Source organism: Clinocottus analis, unplaced genomic scaffold (genome assembly GCF_023055335.1).
Source record: "Clinocottus analis isolate CAN_PGR_092001 unplaced genomic scaffold, fCliAna1.0.p SCAF_3, whole genome shotgun sequence".
In the NCBI taxonomy this organism is placed as follows: Eukaryota; Metazoa; Chordata; class Actinopteri; order Perciformes; family Cottidae; genus Clinocottus; species Clinocottus analis.
The window spans coordinates 3,757,552-3,781,278 of record NW_027176042.1 but is presented as its reverse complement, the minus strand read 5'-3'; the positions used below and the strand labels follow the sequence as shown (position 1 = coordinate 3,781,278).

Sequence of the window (23,727 nt, the reverse complement as noted above, 5' to 3'; positions counted from 1 at the left end):
ATACAAGACTGCAAGCTCGGCAGCATGCTTCATAAAACTGGTATCTTGACCTTTAGATACAACATAAATAAGGTGGACATATTTGAATAAAGTGAATTGTCGCTATGCTGTATTAATCTGATGGTTACCAGAGTCCTGTTCGTAGTCTGTGTGTAATCTACAGACTGTACAGACATTACTATACATGTAACTGGACTAGGTCCTTCGATCCTCAGCTGCCTTCAAACTGAGGCTACATCCACACTAGTTTGAACATGCATAACTTTTGCTATGCAAACTCATGCATCCACACCCCTGCATTCTTAAACTTCTAAAACTGAGACACTTCAAAACTTTTCTGATGGTGTTTTAGTGTGAAAAAGCGCTTTAGTCTGGACATGCAGAAACTGAGACATTTGACACAGACACCCTTGAATTTGTCTTATCAGTCACGACGTGCCTTTCTCTGATCGTCACACCACTGTTGCGTAACCCTATTTCTTCATTTTTTTTATTATTACATTTGAAGTGTGGGGGAGATAGAGCAAGACCTATAGGCCTTATAACTGTGGTTTCATTTTTTCCCCTCACTAAATTAGTTTCAGTTAGAGTGTGTGTGGGAAATAAAGAGTATGTATTAAACTAGATATTGTATAATAGAAAGTTTGATAATTATCTTTCTATTGTCTGTACCTAAGCAACCAACTGCTTCCTGTTTACACTGACTGCCGCATGCTCAGGGCACGCGAATGGTCATGTGATATGCGTTTTAATGTTCAGCTTCTCTCAGTTACATTGCAAGGTATTTCCTTACCAGGCAGGAGTAGGAGTCATTGAGTCTGTGGTCCAATGTGAGGCGCTGTACTAGCTCAAACAGGGAGCCGTGGTCAAAGTTACAGGGGTTGGCTGAAATAAACTCGTCCATGCCGTGCTTCTGGGCTCGGTCAGCATCTGTGCACATCCATTAACCCATCCAATGAGGGGCAGACAAGGAGAGAGAGAAACAAATAGAATGCAAATGTCAGTGCCTGGAAGAAGAAAAAAAAACGTAATAAATAAACCAATGCCAATCAATTTATCCTGTTGTGGAACAAAAATGTAAACAAATAACCCCTTGAAGTGCCAAAAATACTGCAAAGCTGAACAGACAACAAGGAATAACGTTACCTGCAAATTTAAGTTAAGTTTAGTAATATTATCAACTTTGAAAAGTTTTGAAAGGCTCCAGAGCCATGTATTATAGGCATAGAACATTTTAATGGAGAAGCATTATCTTTATTTAATTTGTTTAAAAGGCCAATCAGTTATTGGGTCCAGCATCGACTCCATTAAGGGTCCTTCATTAGGGTTGCCAGTTTTCACTCAACAGGCAGGTAAACAAGTGTTCCAGGCAGCGTTCAGGAGGTGACTGCTGTAGGTTAATGGTTAGTTCTGGGGGTCATGTTCATGTTGTCTTCATGCACAGTCAGACATTCATGTTTATTCAACATAAAGATGTGAAATACTTGCTTACAAATATTATATGGCTAAGGCCTTTCTACTGAAAGGTAAGCAGGTGAGTAGAGGATCTGGTGTGTCATGATTAAATCATAAATTTCGCCGTCTTAGTTCAGACCACCATTTCACACATCATGATTGGTTGTTGCCTTTGAATTTGGTTTCTTTTTTTTGTGTGTGAAAGTACTCATGACAAAAACAACAGTTTAAAAAAATATATTGCCGTGCAAAATATTCTCAGAAAAAGAAAATGCATGTAACCAAATGGATTTTTGTACAGGGCTGTGAGTGCTACTGAAACACTCAAGTCAGAGATGGTCAGTAACTGGAGGGAGGGCCAGCTTCATGGGTGCACTCACCTTGGCCCGCCAAAGTCTATTTATTTAGTCTTTCAATTCATAATGAACTGAAAATAGTTGTACACTTGTATCTCCGCAGCGATGCGCAGCAACCAGCTATAATCAGCTTGGAAAATGGATCCCAGTTTTAGCTTTGTTGGGGACAATGGACTGGACTTAGTTATTGTTACGACCTCTCTCCCATACAAGTACCTCAAATTGTACTCCAGTAAAATACTTGAGTAGCCTGAAAGTTACATTGCACGCCTGCTAAAAACACTAATAAAAGCTTCACAGATCTAGTCTCATAATTTGTATACATTTTATTTCAAAATGTGCAAAATTAGTAACTTACATAATAACAAGCTACAATCACAAACAGGTGTGAGGCGTTATCTCATAAAAAGTGGAGAGTAAAATCAGGGAGAATGAAATATTAGTAGAGGATCAGTGTGTGTTCTTGCCAGATTCAGAACAGGAAAAAGACACTGAAACAAGGCCTGCCGCCAACCTGCGCACTGCCACACATGATGTGAGAACAGCCCAATTGGTTTACATAGGCAAAAGAATGCAGGCAGCACTTCTACGGAGTGAGAGCCCAACACAGTTATTTCCAAAGTGGACTCATTAAACCGCTTGTGCCTGTAATATTTATAGCCAATAAAAGTAAAGCCATCAGACTTTTGAGACGCTATACAGCCAAATAAACAACCTTTACAAGCCTAATGCTACCACTACTCTACGCTTTGAACAAGTCTTCTGCCTTATAAAACATAATGTTGCATTGATCGCTAATAAACCAGTTTCATGTTAATCCACACACCTAAAGCAGGCAGCTCAGGATTAACCAAGGTCCAGAACTGCATTACTTATCATACAATCCAACGGTCACCTCAAAACACCCTCCCCACTTCTAATGCCACTTCACTGCAGTGTCGGTGGCCCCAGCCCCCTGGTGGGGCCTCTAATTAATCGCTGTCCTGAACATCTCAGAATGAGCAGAGGATGTGGTGTGGCCCCACACTAATCTCAATCTACAAAATAGGAGGATTAAATCAAATTTGACAAGAGGTTTTCACTTACTTTCCTGATGTGCTATACTTACACCAGGGTGCTATAGGACGGATTGGGGAACATTCCCAGGACGGCTGGGGGCTGTGAATCCTTACAAAACCTGCAGCCTGGGTCCACCAGGCTTTGCTGGTGGGATACAAAGGGGAGGGGGGCACCTGCTCTGTTTCCACTTTCTTGGATTTGGGATTTACATGTCAATACATCTGAAAATCTTATTAATGTTGTGTTAATAGGTTGAGCAATGTTGAACCTTGATGCTTGACACTAACTAGGACAAGGACTTGTTGTAATTTGTGATTTTGGGCTGTACAAAATGAATTTAATTAAATGTGTTTTGTTAAAGACCTTACCCCAAAAATGATTCTGCTCGTTGCTCACTTATATTTGACTGCTAGTATTAAGAAATATTAAAACTAATTGTTTGGACACAAAAAAAAATCCAGGTACAAAGCATTCATACAGCTGAAACTCTATTGCATTTTTTGGGCCGCTGTTGTGTTCAGGTCCAGTACACAGAGCACATTATAGACATTCTGGGACTCAGACTCCTTGCTATCCGAGCTAGCACAGATTGGTTTGTGCTCATTTGTTTAAATCCATTTTTATTTATGATTTCAAACCACGTCAACACATCTTGACTCCAAAAGGTTGTGGATGAGCAGATAAGAAAGGGAATGCGGACACAGCAGAAAGTTTCCCAAAATATAGACAAACAATGCTTTTATGTTTACATTGCTGCAAAGGTATAACATAAGCAGTATAATTCATTCTGGCCCACACAAAGATAGAATAACACAGGCCTCAAGGTGAAATTGAGTCATAGATTCAATTCAACTTTGATCTTGAGTAGACCGTGGAGTGTAGACTGACCCATCAGTCAGGACAAACCTGGGAAACATGTGAATGAAGGTTATATGAAGCTCCACAGCGATCAAGAGATTTGTCAGCCAAAGTCCTCTTCACTGCCCAACGAAGACTACCCAGCTGTCAATCAACAAACAAAACAAAGAGCGGGATGCTGGGAGCTGATTGTGTCCCCTCAACAAGTCCCCCCACCCCACCCTCCCCCAAATATCTAAAAAGGTGACATTGTGGTGCCCCCTTGGTCTGTAGCTGGTGGCCTGTCAGGTCTGTTTGATGTGAGTGAGCGGGAGTGGAGGCGGGAGGGCTGGACAGTAACATGCAGTGACACTAGTCACCCTCGTCCGTCTGGGCTGGAGAAGGGCGGCCCTGACAATGATTGATGGCTGCTATTCATTTATAGATCCAGAGGAGAGGAACGCTGCTGGTCCTGGGTTGGATGGTCAAAAGCATTTGGGGCTATTTAGCACGCGGCTTGCTTTTTTTGAGAACTGACCATGAAACACATCTAGATCTTTTTGCCATACGCTTGCCAAGATCCTCATTGATGCCCCAACACCTCAGCTCTCCAGCCCACGTCAGTGATGAAGCTGTCAAACTTAACATAACTGTATTCCATTTTGACAACTGTCTCCTGGGAGAAAGTCTTGTCAATCAGTTCAACCGATAGAGGTAAGCGTTGTCTCCTTTTATTCGTATTGGTGATCAACCATGTGATCAAATGAAAACAGCCGTCTGAACCTAACTCGTGGGTGTAGCAGGCCTCTTCTACATCAAATCTATGAGGCGTATAACCACTGATAACACCCATTAAATCATCTAATGATATTCAAAACAGTTGTCTCAAACAAGTAAGGGTTTTAATTGAATAAGAATTATAAAAAAAATAAGCTACATTTAAATATGGTAAAATACATAAATACGGTCTTGTTGCTGTTGGGTGAAAACCTTTGACTGTACAGTAGTCACTCATTTAATTGTGTAATTGTGTGTTAGACGGTGGGAGCGTTGGGCAGTATAGCGTCACTGTGGTACAGGCGGCCTGACTTAAAGAATAGCAATATCACTTCAGACTGGAAATTGGGGTTTACAGTTTTTACCGTGATTTCAGTCTTTCCCTAACTTTAACCAAGTGATGATCTTCCCTTAAGGTAACCATATTGTATTGAGAGAGACAGAGAGAGAGAAAGAGAGAGAGACAGAGAGAGAGAGAGAGAGAGAGAGAGAGAGAGAGAGAGAGAGAGAGAGAGAGAGAGATATGATAATGATGCTTTGGCTATACCGTCTTTTAAGGCTTTCATGTAACTTGAACATGGACCGTCCTTGCATTAACTTGAAGGGTCACATGTATCGGTTATGACCATAATACTTTCACTGAATTGCAACACACTTAGATCAATTGACCCTTGTTTCAGTCCTGCCCCCTCTGCACCTTCATCAAGCGTTAAGAGATACCATTCAGCCCCATTGTCACTAACTGAATTATATGGAGAAATATTTTTCCATTTTTGAAAAACCCAAGTGATTTCAATCAGAGGTCTTACCAGATTTACCAGATATGTATAAGTGAACCACCCGATGATCGAGACAGAAGACATAAAATAACGTATTAACTATATATATGATATATGGGCCGGCGTGCCACCTTTGGCCCAAGCCTTATCAAGCCGACCAAGAGCCGGTCGCTGCACACCACAGTGGAGGAAATGCGCCCGGCAAGGGGCAGCACAGCTAGGGGAGAGCACAGCTCGTCAGGTCAACAAAAATGTTGTCCAAATCTATTAACAAAACCGCGACACTGACCCTACACAGTGCAGACATGACATTACAACACAGCTGCGCCGGCGACAACCTCAACCCGCGCCAAGGAGAGGCCGCGGGTAGAAGCACCAGTGCCCCCAGGTGCAGCAGTAACAACAGCGCTGTGGCTTGTTAATGAAATAATATGACTGTAAATGTAAAAAAAAAAACAGTAACATAATTAGCATTTCACTCACAAGATGCACATAAACCTCTGGGAAAGGGGTCCCAGAGGTTTATTCTAGGTGAGACGCTAGTGTCACTGACCAATCACAGCGCAAGATAATGGTCACGCAGGTCCTGTGAACAATCACACTTCTAATGTTTCGCAAAGGCTCTTGCATGTATTTTAACCAGGCTAATCTTACATAGATAAAGAGAAGTGAAATGTGATTGGATGAAAAATTCTGTTAAACAGGTCCCAAGAAGCCATACAAGAGGCCTGAAGGAGCAGAGGAACTGACAAAGGCAGCTGTGTAATGAGAAAATAAACTAATAGGGAAAAATCATCATAATACATGTAGTGTATTTGTGTGTGTGTATATATATATATATATATATATATATATATATATATATATATATATATATATATATATATATATATATATATATATATATATATATTGTGGTTTAAAGAAGTTTTCCACTGTACATATAATAGGAAAACGGGAATTTATTCAAATCGTCAATCAAATCAGTTCATACGCATGCTTGTTCATAGAAATAATTTTAGAAGTAAAGGATTTGAAACATTAACTGGAGAGAACAAAAGCCTCTCAAACTTTATCATTTCATTGTAATTATAATCTTGTTTTACGGTACTAAACTATGTCAAAAAAAGTTAAACCATCAGTCATCGATACAAAAAAAAACATGAACTGTGAAAATCAGTTTTACATCTCAGCAGCTGGAAAGCAAAACTCCTCTTTGTAGTTTCAATGTTTGCATGTAGTCTACTTTGATTTGAGTCAGGGGGCTGGTCGGGTGGGGGTGACATGATGTTATATTATTCATTGCGTTGATCCAGGTGTGAACTGACAAGTAGTTATTTGGTAACATTGACTGATTGCTGCCTGATTTAATTGTGCAGCAACCACACTGTATTATTCATTGCCTGGCACTTTTAACTTGGTAATTACCCGCTGCTGGGACTCAGTGGGACTCCAGTGGTTGTGTTACAGCTCCCTCAGTAACTTCACCTACAAAAATGCATGCAGGAATCTGTTTTTCATTTATTAGTTGTGTTGTGTCTGCACCCATTTTTCTTTAAGTCCGTTACGCTGTGCATTTTGTGTGAAACAATACACAGTCGTTTACTTGAAAGTAAAGACATTTTGGTAATTGATATGCGAGTGTATGCCTTCCAGCCAACACATCTTCAATCCCAACTCGTCAAATACCAACGCTTGGCCAGTGTTCCTACCCTTTAAGCTATGATGCTCTATAGCATCGGCTTTGGACATTGCAGGGACGGCAATGTTTTTTGTGCGTTTTCTTACAAAAGCCCGTAGTCAATTTCACAAGTCAACTTCCACTCATTACAGGGATAAAGTCTTCAACATGAACCCCCGTCTGCAGCAAACAACTTCAGTTCAGTGTTTGTTGGACACACATTGTTGCATAACAGTCTGATCCTAACTAATGTACAATAAAATACAACAATGTAAGTGCTTCAGCAGCTGCCCAATGTCCACCTCAATGAACAATCTAAACATTCTTGCATTCCCCACAAACTCCGGACAATCCTGTTTCACACGAAGCACTGTGCACCTTCTTTAGAACTTAACAAGTTCTTCTGTTTTATAAAGGTTTCAACATTTTGGGCCAATAACTGCCTGACTATATCTGCTACTGCAAACATTTTTCAATATATTATTTTCCTGATCCTCATTTATGTGTGAGGTAAAAAAAAAATTAAAATGGCCAACAGAAAATATATAAATGTGTTTGCAGAGCGAGCAATTCTTTAACATAATAAAAAACATTTCGGTATAAACCGTTTTAATGTGTATTTTGCATTTTTTTTTGTGTTGTTTAATTGTCGTCGTCCCCATGATTTTCATGGTGGTGACATGGCAACCATCCCACATATTGTTAAAAAGTGAACATGCTTTATGATGCAGCGGATACAAACATGAAGTCCTCTTTAGAAAAAATGATGTATCAAATTTAACCCTGAGCTACAATGCAGCACTCTGATAGGCTGATCTGTGACAGATGAATGCTGTGAAGATGACAGACAGAAGCACAGCCAAAGCAGTATGTGTTAGTATGTCTTGTCTTTCTGTCCTTCCACAGAAACAGCAAACAGAAAGTTAGCAAAGGAGGAAGAGCGATGGACAACAAGTGGAAGGAAAAGAAAGAACGGGGAGGAAAGCACTTACCCTTTAATCCAGCTAGAAGATAGCAGGGTCATGGTTAAGAAAAAGATGAAGAAGGGACAAACAGAGAAACATAAAGACACACAGCAAAGCCACCGACACTTTAACGCTACAGTAGTGCGAAGCTGTGCACAGAGAAAGTAAGAGTTGAAAACAGGTACAGAACATAACCAGGAAGAGGACAAACTAAGAACATCGTTGTTGTGTGAAAATATGTTTTAAAAAAAATGATGCAAAGACAACAACAGTAGTGGCACAAGATGCTGTGAGGGATGAACAGAGCCTCAATTAGCTAAAAATATACATACGTATTTCAAAGTGAGCAAACTGATGTTCATACATTGACTTATAACATTCACACTTTACAATATATATATATTAAGAGTATAATAGAAGAAGGCTTTAGAAGATACAAGAGGACCGATTGCCGTGTGAAAACATGAAATGGGCCTGCAGGAGAGTATCTCATTAACGACAATGACTTTAATCCATCAATGTTACGGGATTCTTGTGCTACCGTTTTCTGACGAGACAGACTGACTGTAGGAAATATAATAATTATGTAAACGAAGGCGCAACTGAATAAGATGCTACATCATCTCGGTTATGTCTGCATCTTGTGGCGCGAGACCTAAAGGACACAGAGTTGAAAACTCACAGAACTGAGAAATGGGTGCGTCGAGCTGCGGTGCTGTGCCCCCCTTCGAGTTGAGTTTCTGGACCTGGGTGGGGGGAACCGGCTTGTGTGACTGGCCCGTGGCTCGGTACATGGCCTGCACCCAAAGAATCCGGTCTTGCTCGTCGTCACTGGCGAAGATCACGGTGTCGCCCTCTTTCACAGCGTTGAAGAACGTCCGGCCGCCGTCTAGACCTGAAGGACAGACGGAGGAAGATAATTTATGTGTGAGCGGGATCACACATTGGTGTTTGTAACCCTTTATAAATGTCCGGGGTATTGAAGGTTTGGATATGCTCTGTTTTGTTTAATATCGTTTGTACTTTACTGAATGTTGAAAGAATTGGTAAAAAAAAAAAAAAAGTATTTTGACATCAACTGGATTAAAACAGAGGATATAGTATCGGTGCAGCAAAAAAAAAAAAAAACCTGGGTGGGTGGACTGCAGCTGTGCAGGGACTTTGACATTTTTGCACTTTAAATTGTGGCAATTGTTATTCGCTGGCATTGCTTGTTGTAATGCACGGCACAGATAAGAGACTGCTGTTACCTGGCTGAGGGTCAGTGTAGTCCACTGTGTAGCCATCTAGTTGGAGGAGCTCCACCGGCTCGGCCTTCTTCTCTCTGTAGCTGCACATTGCAAAGGTGTACTGACTCACCTGCACCAATCACAGAGAGGAGGAAGAGGGAATGCAGTCAATGCTGTGTGCATTAATATGAGAAAATATCCCCAGAAATGCATCAATAATTACATTTTTTTTAACCATTGAATATTTTTTTTTTCAGAACTGTTGAGAGAATCCTCTTTACCAACATTCAGCTTAGCAGTTAATATCACATACAAAATACACTGAGAAGACATAATGGAACCAAAAACACAGACAACATCTGTCTCACAACAGTAACACTGTCACTCATTACACTTCCACCTGAAACCACAGGAAGCATAACAGCATGTATTATTGTACTTCAAGTGTTTGCTGTCATTCAGCATCAACCAAGATTACAATAAAACACTTTTGTATTGCATGGATTGTGCTTCTTTACATAAATGCCACCATAATATTACATTTAAATAGGCTTTACATTGTTGCAGGCCATTTCACAGTTATTTTAAGAGCACAAAGTTAAACTTCAGTATTTTTAGTAAAAAAAAGTTGAAAAAAAATTGGAATTTAGCATTTAATTAGCTTTTTTTTCTTAAATACAACTGAATGTGTCACAATGCAGAGTTGCAGTATAATTAACAGCAGTTTTGTCTTGTGTTTTTATAGTAGTATGTAAACATGTAGGAATTGCAGATTAGATAGATAGATTAGATAGATTTAGGCAGGAGTTGAGTTTGAGTGAGAAAACTATTCATGACGTGGTCATTTAATGCATTTTGTGTCAATAGAGATTCTCAGTCCACATTGACTGAGAACAATTTAGAAAAACATCCTCTTGATCAATGTTAGCAATAATATGAAAGCCACAAATCTAAATAACTATAAAAGAAATAATGCTACTAAGTGCAGTATTAATTACTCTTTTGAGTTCAACTTTAGTTTAAATAATGCATATCTAAATAACAAGCAATGCAGTCTGCACTAATAGATTTTATTTTCATCACACTTGTCTTACACTTTTAGAGGGTGCTCATTATATCCTGATATCCCCATAGTTGCTGCTAAATCCTGCCCTGACTGTTAAAAAAATGTTTCACATTCCTGCTTTCAAGTTGGTCATGTGCATAATACACGGAGCATTTGCGAATCCGGGTGAAGCTGAAAATGCATTCAACACCAGTGTTAATATGCATAATACGTGTAAATAGGTTGATTTATTTGTGCTCATTTCTTTATCCAAGGTGAAACCTAACTGTGAAAAATGTGAAAATGTGTGTAGTTATGCTGCATGGAGTCAGAGAAATATTAAATGAGTCTGTGTGATGTAGTTAGTTGTTAGGGAGTGTGGTTTGAAGTTGAGTAGATGTGATAACTAAAAGTTTCAAGGAATTTTTAGACATTTTAAGTATTCTTTATAAAAAGGGTTTCTGCATTAATATGGCACCAAACAGCTAACATTTAAAGATATAGTGTAGTAATGTCAGCTTGAGAGGAGAATGAAGTCACTCTTCCTCTGTGTGTGTTGTAATCCATACTTTGTTGTTGTTGCCAAGCCGGGCGCTTATGCATTTAGTGCATGTTAGTACATGTGAGCGGTTGCAGCTAATAAAACGATGTCGTGCTCTGTTTTCCCCTCAGCTAAGCACTGTTAGCTCTGTCAGCACTGCTGCTGTTGGTTGCACTGTTCGTGCTGAAAGCGCCGCTCAAATATATTACATATAAATGTGGAATAAAACACTAAGCACTTTTTGCTAAACACTAAAATGCCAATATTTTTTTCAATAGTCACTACAGTATTCAACACAATTAAAAAATAATATCACTTACATAGACATTTATTATGTTCTGTCCTAGTCTTTATAACCTAACCCAATATAAAAACATTAACAATGCACCACCCGGCCACATTCAACAACGTTTCGTCTGGTATTTCTATCAATCAATCAATGTGTCGTGCTAAGGCTAGCTAGCATGCCAGAGCTGGCCTTATTTCTACGATGAACGTTTAACATGTGCTGTTGCACAAGTGCTGAAGTCATTGTCACCCATCCTGATGCAAACGCCTGCTTTGTGCATGAGCACATCCATGTGCGGTTGAATGAATGTGTGTATGTTGAGGGTTCCAGTTTGGAGGTTTTAAAATATATAGTCACATCGACATGTATTATTTTTAAAGTCTTACAGCAGTGTTGGATTTATCATTTCACCTTTACCACAATGAAGCTTGTTTAATTTTCTGGGGACATCATTGTCCTATTTTGTTGACATTATTCACCCATTCATTGAGACCCTAGCCTTTGTTCTTTACTCCTGTTGGACTCAAGGGACTTTCCCAAACCGGATTTTACTCCAAGTCAAATTGAAGTTATTTAAGACTATGACTCAAAAGCCTAGCAGCTCTGTCAGGCTGTACACATTGGTGCTTTTAGCTAAAAGCTAACATCAACATGCTCACAATCACAGTGGCAGAGCATCAAATAAATGTTGAGATATGGCCAAAATCTCAAACTGCACATGATTTTAAGTATCTTTAGGCATTCTAAATGAATGTTACATTTATAAAACAGATGGAAAGGTTGGTTCCTATTGATTTTGGAGAGAAAGAGAGAGAGAGAGAGAGAGAGAGAGAGAGAGAGAGAGAGAGAGAGAGAGAGAGAGAGAGAGAGAGAGAGAGACAGGACAGGTTTGTGACAGCTGTTCTATTGAAGTGGACCTCTTATTGTGTGTGTGTGTGTGTGTGTGTGTGTGTGCGTGTGTGTGTGTGTGTGTGTGTGTTTGTGTGTGTGTGTGTTTGTGTGTGTGTGTGTGTGTGTGTGTGTGTGTGTGTGTGTGTGCGTGTGTGTGCTATATTAATCACATTATAAAAGTTAAGTGGCTGAATTAGAAGGTTAATTTGAAGATGTTCATGACCAGCAATAATAAGCAGAGGGGTGCTGTGTGTGTGCGCACGTGTGTGTGCGTGTGTGTGCGTGTGTGTTTTGCTATATTTCTTTATAGAGATGCAAATGAGTACTCTTAACAAAATGAAAGGGGCCATAAGGGCCTTGTGACAGCCTGGTGAGAATGACCAAAGAAGATTATCCCATGTCCATGTCATATGGGAAAGAAGGTTCCTATGAGAGAGATTTGTTTTTCTGAGTCATAATTCTTGAACGGTTGGCAGAATATCCTCAAAACTACAAACTGTCTTGTTGCATCTGAAGCTATTTGAATGAGGTCAATTTACAGATGAACACATCATTTCTGAACCTTCTTTGGATTTTGATTAAGGTCCAGGATTAAGGCTGGTTGAATTGGTTGATTGGTGTTAGTCTCTGGGTATTCTGCCTTGTAGATGAATTCTAAGGTATTAAGTGATGCCCTTTCCTCTAGTCACCATCACTTAAAACGCAGACAAAATATCACACACCAAGCTTTCAACTGACTCCAATGTAAACCCATCCACGTCGTTACTGACCTGTACCCGAAGCTAGCAAGGATTCATGCGTTAATAAAAGGCCTTAACCCTGGTTATGGCTTTGGCCTGCCGGTGCTTCCTGTGTTGGTCACAGGAAGTGTAGCTGGTTGTAGCTGGACTGCTGCTACTGTAGCTGCCAGTCATACCGGCCTGTCGTCACAAATCACCAGGCCTGGCCAATCTGCCGCTGTCGCCACCTCTGCCGCTGCAAGTGGCAGCTCTCACTCGAGCTGCAGCTGTATTTTCTGCGTGTGTGTGGGTGTGTGTGTGTGTGTGTGTGTGTGTGTGTGTGTGTGTGTGTGTGTGTGTGTGTGTGTGTGTGACAAATGAGATTCCCCACAACAGTACTGATGAGACCTGGGGCCAAGTAAAGGATGGAGGGAACCGGACCCACTCTCCAGCAGCTCCCTGGCCTCCAGGACACCGCAAAGGCAAATCAGAGTCTAAACTACCGACCCCCCTCCCTCCACCCATACCCCAAAACACAATCTCTCTCTCCCTCAGCTGTCAGTCATCAGAGAAAAGAGGGACAGGGAGAGACGGTGATGTAGAACGGGAAAGGAAGAGTGAAGAGAGTGAAGGGGATGGCTGCAGTCATTTAGCTTCACATCATTACAGGAAACACATGGACATGAATACTAGAGATGATTTGTTAGATATGGCATGTCTGTTCACAAACAAACTTCAGAGCCAAAAGCAAAAGTTTTCTATCATTATATATATATATATATATATATATATATATATATATATATATATATATATATATATATATATATATATATTGACAATATTGCATTAATTGAACTGATATTAAAAAAAAAAAATTTAATTTGATTGAACATTTCAAAATAATAATTGTTGAAGTGAATTCAATTAAAGGAAACTGAATGTGACTTTACTGAAAGTGAACAGACTTGAAGTGAACTGAACTAATATTAAATAGATGAAGGTGAATTGATTTGAAATGAAGTGAATTGAACTGCATCAAATCAAAGTGAGGTGACATAATTGAAGCGGGAGTTAGAATGAAGTAAATTTAACCAAACAGACATTCAGTGATCTCAAATAAAGCAAACTCAGGTTGACTGAAATGAAATGAATCAAACTGAAATAGACTAAAGGGAACTGAGCTGAATTTCAGTAAATACAAACCAATTGGATGAAAGGGAACTGAACATGCACTGAACTGAAGTGCATTGAGCTGAATTGAGCTAAACTAAAGTGAATTGAAGTAAATAGAAAGACAGATGTGGATATATATGTGCAATTAAACTCAGTCCACCATGAACATGCAAGGTTTAGCCGATCTGTAATCTGCCTGGAGGCTTTGAGGAGGGGGGTGCGACTCGGGCCACAGCCACTGTACCGATTATGAACTCATGATGAAGGAGGAGGAGGAGGAAGAGGAGGAGGAAGAGGAAAAGGAGGAGGAGGAGGTGATTTAGGGACAGAGAGCAAGTTTGGAGGATAAGGAAGGAAGAGATGACAGGCAAGTGTTAAACAACAGGGAGGAGAAAGGAGGATGGGCAAATGTGGGGAAGCAGAAGATGTGGAGGAGGTAAAGTAAGATAAATGAAAGAAAAGAGGGAGGAGTGTGGTGAGACAGAGAGAGTTTGCGAACAGTAAGGAAAAATAAGTGTCATGAGAGTTATATACTCCTATTTCAGCCCCTAATTCAGTCCAACCTGTACTAACAAGGGCCATCACTTATAACTAACACCATGTGCAGTTAAGGATATTACTTAGTCAACCTTACGTTAAATATTCTTCTGGTAGGTACCTTTTAGTTTAGTATATTCAAAGCAATCAAGAACAAAATTTACTATAATTAAAATAATTGAAAAATATATGAAATCAAATACGTCCAAATATATTTGTATGTTTTATTCGCATGAAACTTGAAAATGAAAACCATTTATTTGTTTATTTCAAGGGAGAAGGAAATGGACCAATTGGGCCAACGGCATTCGTATGGTAGATTTGGAAAGATTAAGAAATCACATAGCATGATTTATTTAATTTGTATTCTTTTATTAATTCAACCAAACATGTACAACATGTACAAATTCAAGAACTTATGTTTTCTTGAAGGATGTTACGAGTCAGCTGCTAATGATGAATGTTTCATAAGACGTTATAAAGTAACTGCTCTCAGTCTCATCATCCTATTTATGTGTGGTCGCTGTTGAATTATTTAGAATTTATGTCCATAAATCAAAAAATGTAACAATACATTACATATATTTTATTAAAAGCCAAGAATGATTTTGTATTAAACCTAAACAAGTAGTTATGTTGCTTTAACATCATCAAGTTGTGTTGCATTGTTGTTGTTTTTTGGTGTTTAAAACTGCTTACACCTGACAACACCTAACTGAAATGTAGGGTGTGGTAAAAAGTTCAGCAGATCCCATGATGCCTTGCATGAAATTCGGTTAGGCATGTTTAATTAAAGGAGGTGGGACGGAGCCTCGTCTATCTCAAAGCACAGACATGAGCTCACAAGACAGAGGTACTCTCACATTATCCTGTTTAAATGAAGTTTCAACTTTTGGGAAATAAGATTATTTGATTTCTTGCAGTGCGTTAGATGTTATTTTAATCCATACTACAAAAAAAGATTAAACTAATAAGAAAGGGCTTTGTAATAGGACAGACATCTAACTGGGTAAGAATGTAAATGTCAAATCAACCTGATAGTGACTGTATTTCTAGATCATTTATATCCCAAAAATCTCAAGACATTTACAAGAGAAGGGAATACATTGAACATCTGATTGATCGCTTGTAAGATTGATGAATTCGAGTCAAAGTCTATAGTTTACTCTACACTGTAATACTTTGTAGAGATATTGGAAGGCTAACTATTCATTACTTCCTGGAAATATAGAAAAACAATTACCCAGATATCTCCTCTAACGTTACAGATTTAATTTAACAAAACCTTCTCCAACATGCGATACACGGTGCACTCCTCACGGCCATAACTTCTAATTGTTGCAAAAAAAAAAAAGTAAAATAATTATGAGAAGAGTATGATCTTTACAAAAAGATGTGACACAAGCTGTGACACATGACTTTAGAAGGTGTTTAATTTTCACGTTTAAACAGGAAATACATCAATGGCCCCCTATTGTACAATAAGTAGGATCACTGATAACTTCAAATGGACCAGAAAGTTATCTTTCACACTCATTGGCATAATGCAAAAATATTTTAGCATTTTTCGCTGAATTTATTGTCTTCTGTTTTTAATAAAGTTACCAGAATCAAGAATAATTGATCCCTACCGAAGAAAAACACTACGCTTCAGTTGCTCCTACAGATAAGCACAAATAAATAATCGAAACAAACGTAGAATGCAAATAAAGGAGTATGTAATATGTAAATAATACTACAAAATATGTAGATAAAGAAATAATAGGTCTAAGAAAAATGGGCAAATGTGCATCAAACACATACATCCACAATGCAAAAAAAGGAAAGAAAAATGCTGAGTCTTAAATGTTTTTCTCTTGAGTAGTACTGTAATGTAATGTATGTGCTTGTAGTTTCACATCAATTCCCATCAACGTCTTAAGTCTGACAGGAAGACACAAATGAAAACCATGTTGAAGTGTGTCGTGGTAAAGGCAGACATGGATTACAAAAACAGTCCGGAGTTACTGACTAGACAAAAACAGTGTGTGAAAAAGAAAAAGGAAATTCACTGCACGGTAATCTGTATGATGCTATATGTCTGAAACAGCAACAGAAATGTGCACTCAGACACACACAGAGTGTCTCTGGTCCTCAAGACAAACAGCCATGCACATACACAGACAGACATAAATACAAACACACACGAGTGCGCAGTCTATTGACCAGCATTTGTCACTTGCTATATATTTAGCTGGGAGCAAGTGGGAGGCTTCAAGTTGGCGGCGCTCAGGCTTTTCTAGCTGCGAGTGTTAGGCCAGCTAGTGTTCACTCGACTTTGTCAATCCCCTGTCAACTTGTAGCTTTGAGACATATCCTCTGCAACGCACAAGAGACAGGCCGCCCTACCCTACCGCCCCCCCACCCCGCCTGCTGCCCACCTCCCAATACAGAGCCACCAGGAAATGGCCGCTACCGGCCCCCACGCCCCCGCCACCCTGTCTCCTGACAAAAGCCTGCTTGGCCTCTCCATCACTCCTCTGACAGCCGAGGGAAGACAGCTTGGCTGCATCTCTCTTTCCCGCTGCACACACAACATGTGGCCAGTGAAAATATTAGAGGCACAGAGCAACGCTGAGGCGGCTCAGGGTTCTTCTCCTGAGTGGGATCCAACTCTGTAGCTCCCCGTGCATTCACCTCTGTCCATATTTCATCTTGTGGTTATGAATCATGTCTTTGTTCTGAAGATTCCTCCTAGATGTTTTGTTATTGGTGCTCCCTATATGAATTTATCACATTCAACAGACAACAGACAATTACTGATGCTTTGGTTTTTAAAGATCAAGATGTAAAAAATAAAGTGGACGGATTTTTTTTTAGTGTAGTTCTCTAAACAAAGGCAACGGGCAGTTTAACTCGGCTGGTAAACTATCCAATGATGAGACACCGTCAACCTTGACTGTATTTACTTGGTCACGCTGGTTAAGCTGCTAAACCACATAACAGCTTCTATAACATCCCAAAATATTACAAACAATGTCAATCTAATCATCTTAATCAAAAGAAGGTCTGTCCTGTTAGACGTCCCAATGCCTTTACAAGTTTCTGTAGATTTTAGAAAAATGAATGTACAAAATAAATGTTTGTTTACATTTACAACTACGCTTTTACCGGACTAGATTTTGAGTAGTGATTAATCGACCGATCATGCTCTTGTGTCAAAGACAAACATTTTGGTTTCTATGAAATAATGGTTTATACAATGAATACTACAACTTCAAAGTGCAAAGTGAGGTATCAAAATCATGTTATGTCAAACCAGCAGTTCATAATCCAAACATATTTCATTCCATATTCCAGAAAAAAATGTGAAATGCATTGTTCCATTTCAAAATAGCTGCATGTGACTTTGCTGTTGATTGTATGACTGATTGATTCAGTGAATGAGAAATATCTGTGTATCTGAGCTGACAAAGGCAGAGGATGAGATTATGGCAGCTTGGATTTGGGTCTCGAGCGTGATATCGTACGCTCAAAATGGAATGCAAACTCTGCCACATTTCAAACTATTTCAATCTCAGTTTTTTTAAATGACACCAAACAAATGTCATAATATCAATTTTAAACAACTGATGCCATCAGGTCGAGAGCTCTAAGGCGTAATGCTAACATGTATTACAAATACGTGACTGAGTGGGAACCTAAAGGCTTCAGAGATGAGCCCACTGCATGCCGTGTGCCATTCACTGTGGTTGGTTGTGTTTTACAGGACAAAAAATAAAACCCTGTGAGATCTGGTCTGTATTTTCTGTGCTTACCTGAACCAGCACAAAGAACCTTTTCTTCCATCTTTTCCACACGTTTTTGCCAATGGCCCAAAGGTACCTGTGGGGTTTTTGAAAACAAAACACTGATTTAGAAAACTACAATGTTTACATCGTGTAGCCTTTATGCATCCGTTGTAAACGGACCGTTTTGGCTTCAGTCTGTACCGCCAGGTCATACCTACAGAGAGGCCACACAGAGTGATGGTGTAGAGCATCACTGACCTCTTCTGGTGAAATGGCATTACTGCAACCAGACACATCACAGTGATACATCGCATTGTTCTGGTCCGCCATTGTTTTATGACTAATGACACTATCAATGCCACAATGCACTAGTTGTAAACCATCCGGTAGTTAGAGTCCTGGAACTAGGACATCTAAAGTACTAATAGTTAATTGCATCAGTGTCGGATAGGTCAAATGAATAGCGGACATTTAAAGATGACATTGGGCTGTTAGGATACCAACACTAACGAATCATTTCAGCAATCATTCCTAGAATGTACGTTCCCACACATTGAAAGTGCACTGTGAATTGAATTTGGAGGGAAATGTATTTTGTCATGGATTCCAGATGCTTTTTACAATAAATGTTACATTTTTTCGCAAAAGTTATGAGAGGAGGTCTGGGTGGGAAGATGCTGTTTGTGTTCTGTGTATGCTGCCTTTGCATAAACAAGTACTTTTGCTCTATTTTTGGTTTTAATCTTGTAGCAATTTTCTGCCACACCACGATGACTTTTTAATTGAAAAAAAAGTTGTTTCTTGTGCTTTCTTACTCATTTGTTTCAAACTGTGGCCGTGAGCTGAACTAAAAACAGGTCCCTTAGGGACATAACTGGTCATGCAGCTCAATTGAAAGGAGCTTCCTTTTGTAGGAGGTTACATACCAAAGTGTTAGGCATGGAAACACGACTGCAATTTATCTCAACAGCTTTGATTCAAGCAATGATAGCGATACCTTTGACTATACATTACAAGAGTAATACATTATTATACATATATTGAACACATTTTTTTTAATAACAACCATCATAACTAATTTAAGGACAAGCACAAAGATTTTTAGAGACTATTTTTTGTTGAGAAGTTTCGAAGATTATTGATGTGACATGAGGACTAAACAAGTAGAGTAAATGGTGAATAGACTTTTACTTGTCAACCAACTGCTCAACACGCTTTAACGCTATTCATTCAGCTACAAAGTGAAGCGGTATCTTTCAGCATCAACAACCTGTGGAGAGATTGTGACTCAGTGGTAGAGCAATCAGAGCTAGTCCACATCGACATGTCCTTGGGCAAGACACTTAACCCCAAGTTGGTCATGCAGGCTGTCCCTGCACAGTGTGAATGATGAGTTAGTCCTGATGGGCAAATGGAACCTTGCATGCTAGTGGTCTGAGAGGTCAGAAGACTAGAAAAGCGCAATGAAAGTCCATTTAGCATTTTACAACCACACAATATATCCTAATCAGATATCTGGAGTCACAGCTATGAAGCATTTCGAGCTCCAGACGAATGTGATATGTGAGAAGGGTCAGTTGGAAGTGTAGTGAATGCAAGTGTTTAGTCCAGGGACCACTTTGAAATGCATTCTATGTTGTTTATCTATAAACACACATTAAATGCAAAGGATGCAAACTACATTTGGTTGTCACAGTACTTGCGCTATGTGCAATGACAGTAAAGTTGAATCTGAATCTTAAAGGCATGAATTTGGTGTGCGCATGACCCTACAAGGCAGGCATTGAAAGGTGTTGTCCACGCCCAGTATACAGGGAGATAAGATGTAACACAGTTTACACTAATTAGGTTCAAATGGTTGGTCATGATCCCAGATTCAAATCACTTTGAATTTGAATGTATGTTATCTGAAAATTGTTCAAAGATAGAGCGTGACGTTTAAATGCTGCAATCTCCTTTTAATTTTGTTTTACATCTGTCCCATCCAGTATTATTCTACATCTGCAGAGGTACAAGTTACTCTTGGTGTATCATTGTGCATCGGATGTAAAAGTAGTTATTTTGAACATGAATTCAGTATTTTTGGTATCTCTTGAAACCTTGAGATCTACAGGCATTAAGAAAAGTAAGTAAAGTAAAAGACTAATATTTGAAACAACAGTAGAATATCCAATGATAGCAGTAGCTCAGCAAACCACATAGAACTACATCAGTCATCTCTTTATATTTTCTTCAATCTGATATGGCAAACACGGAGTCTGTCTCTCATTATTTCATTCAGAAATACAGCACAATGTGGCAGTCAGCATGCTCTATATATTCTTTCCCTTCTCTAAACGTAAGTGTGTATTTTATAAGAAAGAGATCTGACATGACAACGTGATGCAGACGGAGAAGGACGGGGAGAGGGCTTTTGTTGTAAAAGAACATCTGAGGGTGAGGACCCCAGTTTGATCTGCCTCTGCTGCTCCCGGTCCAGCTGTGGGTCTCCCTGGTGAGCCCGCCTCAGTGTGTCTCAGTGTGCCTTTCCCCTCGGTCCACCCCGGAGCTGCCTCTGCCTGTCGTCCTAAATAAAACAGCATCCAGGAGGTGACACATGAGGCCCTGCCTGCTTGCAGTGCGGAGAGTGAGGCCTGTAACACGTTACAGGGAGGCAATGTGGGCATCTTACAGGGCAGCCCAGCAGCCTCTTCCAAGGCTCACAAAAGAAAGCATATGGAGGGGATGGAAGGCGGACAAGCAGCTTTCAGCTACAGACAGAGGAGCAATGCTTTAAAGCAGGAAGTGTGTGTCTGTGCACCAGTGTGTGAAACTCTGCCTTATGACTTGAGTTGGCACTTCTTTTCAAGTGCAGAATGCCACTGCAGGCTTATAGTTACTCTACTCACTCATGAGATTCAGGTTTCTTCTCTGGTGTGCACAACAAATACTGTATTTACTGTTCAGTTAAATACAGTCATATGTTCATGGAATCTTTAATTAAAGTATGTCTGATACTGGTATGAGAGTATTGAGAATGAACCCATTGCATGTGTGTTGATAGGCTAAAGACACAAGGTAATAGAGTTTTATACTCAGCAAATCAATGTGCATTTTGAAAAAAAAAAAAAAGCTATAGATTTGTGGAAAGCTGTGTTCCCAAAATACAAATTCAAGAATATTTTGTAGAGTTTTGTGTGTTGAATTTTAACAAAGAGGGTCCTAATTTCAGAAGCTGTGTTTTAGCTGTTACAAAAGAATAAAATAAAAATTCATGTTTCCAGCTCAAGGTGAATGTGTCCGTTAGCTAATAAGCTAATGTCCATATAAAAGGTCCGGGCATTTCTCAGTCACATAGAGGTTATCAAGGAATCAATGTAGAGTGTTACATGTCCTGATCAGGAGTATTCATATTTATTTTTGGATGTTGATGTAACCACTACAGAATAACAGTCTAATTTGCAGGAGTTATTTGGGGTTTCAACATAAATTAAACAGTTTTTAACAATAGTATGTCAACACGTAAATGCAGTGTAAATACACTTAGTTTTGATGGAGTGTTTGATGGAATGTTGATGTTGAGAGATGTGGTCATAAATGTATTTTGCATCATCATCATTTTGCACATCCACTACCGTTGCAAAGTTTGGGGTCACCCAGAGAAATTTTGTATTTCCTCGCAAGTTCTCACATGGAATAGCCTTTATTTCTAAGAACAAGAATAGACTGGTGAGTTTCACATGAAAGTTCTCTTTTTCTGGCCATTTTAAGAGTGTAATCGAACCCACAAATGTGATGCTCCAGATACTCAACTAGCTGAAAGGAAGGCCAGTTGTATAGCTTCTCCCATCAACAAAACTGTTTTCAGCTGTGCTAACATCAATGCACAAGGGTTCTTAAGGGTTTTCTAATCATCCATTGGTCTTCTAAGGCAAACACTATCTACCATTAGAACACTGCAGTGATAGTTGCTGGAAATGGGCCTCTATACACCGATGTAAATATTTCATTAAAAATCAGACAATCCCACCTAGAATAGTCGTTTACCACATAAGCAATGTATAGAGTGCACTTCAGGTTAATTTAATGTTATCTTCATTCGAAAAAAACTGTTTTTCTTTGAAAAAAAGGGACATTTCTAAGTGACACCAAACTTTTGAACGGTAGTGTGTACAAACATACATCATTGTACTGAAGACCAAGCTCATTCCCAAACCATGACTTTAAAAATAGCCCATAAGTGATGGCAAACACTGTCAGCAACCAGAGAAAGATATCATGGTCAATGCTGTGCCTCTCTCCCCTCTTAGTATCCTGTCTGTTTCCCTGTGTTTCCTGTGTGGCTGCCTGGGTGTGGCCTTCCCCTCCTGCTGCCAATTAACCTGCACACGTGCAACCCATTTCTTCATCAAGCCCCACAGTATATTTACCCCACTTCTCCCTCCACTCCTACCTGCCGCCAGCCCACATTGGACACTAGTTGGAAAGTGCAGTTTCTTTTGAAAAGGCATGAAATCGAAAAACAAAAAAAACTAATTTCTTGATCTTATAACGCACATGTGATTTTCAAGCCACGCCATGTTAAATGTCTTCCATGAAAATGGTCTATAGCTCTTTAAATATTGTATGAGGTATTATGAAGATTACATGTCACTAAATAAATAAACACTATTTTCTTACAATGTAAGTTGTCTGTTAACTGAAAATCTGATCACATGGTGTCAACGGCATAATACTCGTCTGCTGTTAGTCAACCACTCTAACATGTTGCAAAAGCCTTCTCCTCCAAAAGTTGAAATTCAAATTTTATTGATGTGGAAAATTAAGTGTCTGTAGTAACAACTGCAAACCACAAGAGGGAAGCAAAACATTGTCTCTAGAGCAAAGCACCTTCAGTAGAACCTTCTTGGTCCATGTGTGGTTGTTACTGTAAGATACTGTAACGCCCTCTTTGGTTCATAACCAAAGAACCAAAGTTGGGTAAGCATTGCTTTATCTCTATCTAGTTAGTTATGCAGTAATAACACAACAGCTTGCTCTGTGACCAGAATTGTTGACTGCTGTAACTGTGGAAAGACGATATAGATACCTATAATGTATGTACTTTCTGTCCAGTTAGAATGGCGTATGTTTTTTTTTTTTACAATAAGCCTACAGGGCAGTAAGTTGTTTATTAGACTAAAAGAAAACTTGTGTAATATTACCAAACTCACAGCTGAAGCATTTTATCCTGGTACATGCAGGCACAGCCAGCACAGCTTTCTTGGTAAATGTAACACCAATGGGTACATTTATTTCTTTAGTGGACTATATTTACCACCAGCACTAATTACACATCCACATAAAATGAGGGACATTTTTCCCTTTAAGGACCCTGTCCAGTTTGCCTCTGAAGCTTGCTGCTGCAAGCATGCAGAATCTCACCGTCACTTACCCACAATGCTTCATGTTCTGTGGTTTGTCCATGCGAATGGCAAGTTTGATCCTGAGGTCATTGTCTGGACAGCCTTTGGACATCGTCATCTTGTGGAGCTCAGACTGCTTGGGACTGTTGGGAGTCGGGTGCAACACAACCTGGGGACAGTCACATAACAAAAATGTGAGTATTTAATATTTAGAATACCAATGTAGCTCAACGGTCA

At 39.4% G+C, this 23,727-nt stretch overlaps 1 protein-coding gene across 5 annotated transcripts in view; it reads right to left on the bottom strand.

Annotated features, from left to right (window-relative positions):
• The window catches only part of cadpsa (Ca2+-dependent activator protein for secretion a), a 145,425-nt gene that overhangs the window by 66,379 nt on the left and 55,319 nt on the right, over nt 1-23,727 (bottom strand). For all 5 annotated transcript variants that reach the window (XM_068593402.1, XM_068593401.1, XM_068593400.1 and 2 more), the window contains 5 exons: nt 23,520-23,659; nt 18,134-18,200; nt 9,160-9,268; nt 8,592-8,804; nt 794-930 (listed from right to left, as the gene is read on the bottom strand). In XM_068593402.1, the coding sequence (XP_068449503.1) occupies nt 794-930; nt 8,592-8,804; nt 9,160-9,268; nt 18,134-18,200; nt 23,520-23,659 (666 nt within the window). The remainder of the gene's footprint in view (nt 1-793; nt 931-8,591; nt 8,805-9,159; nt 9,269-18,133; nt 18,201-23,519; nt 23,660-23,727) is intronic.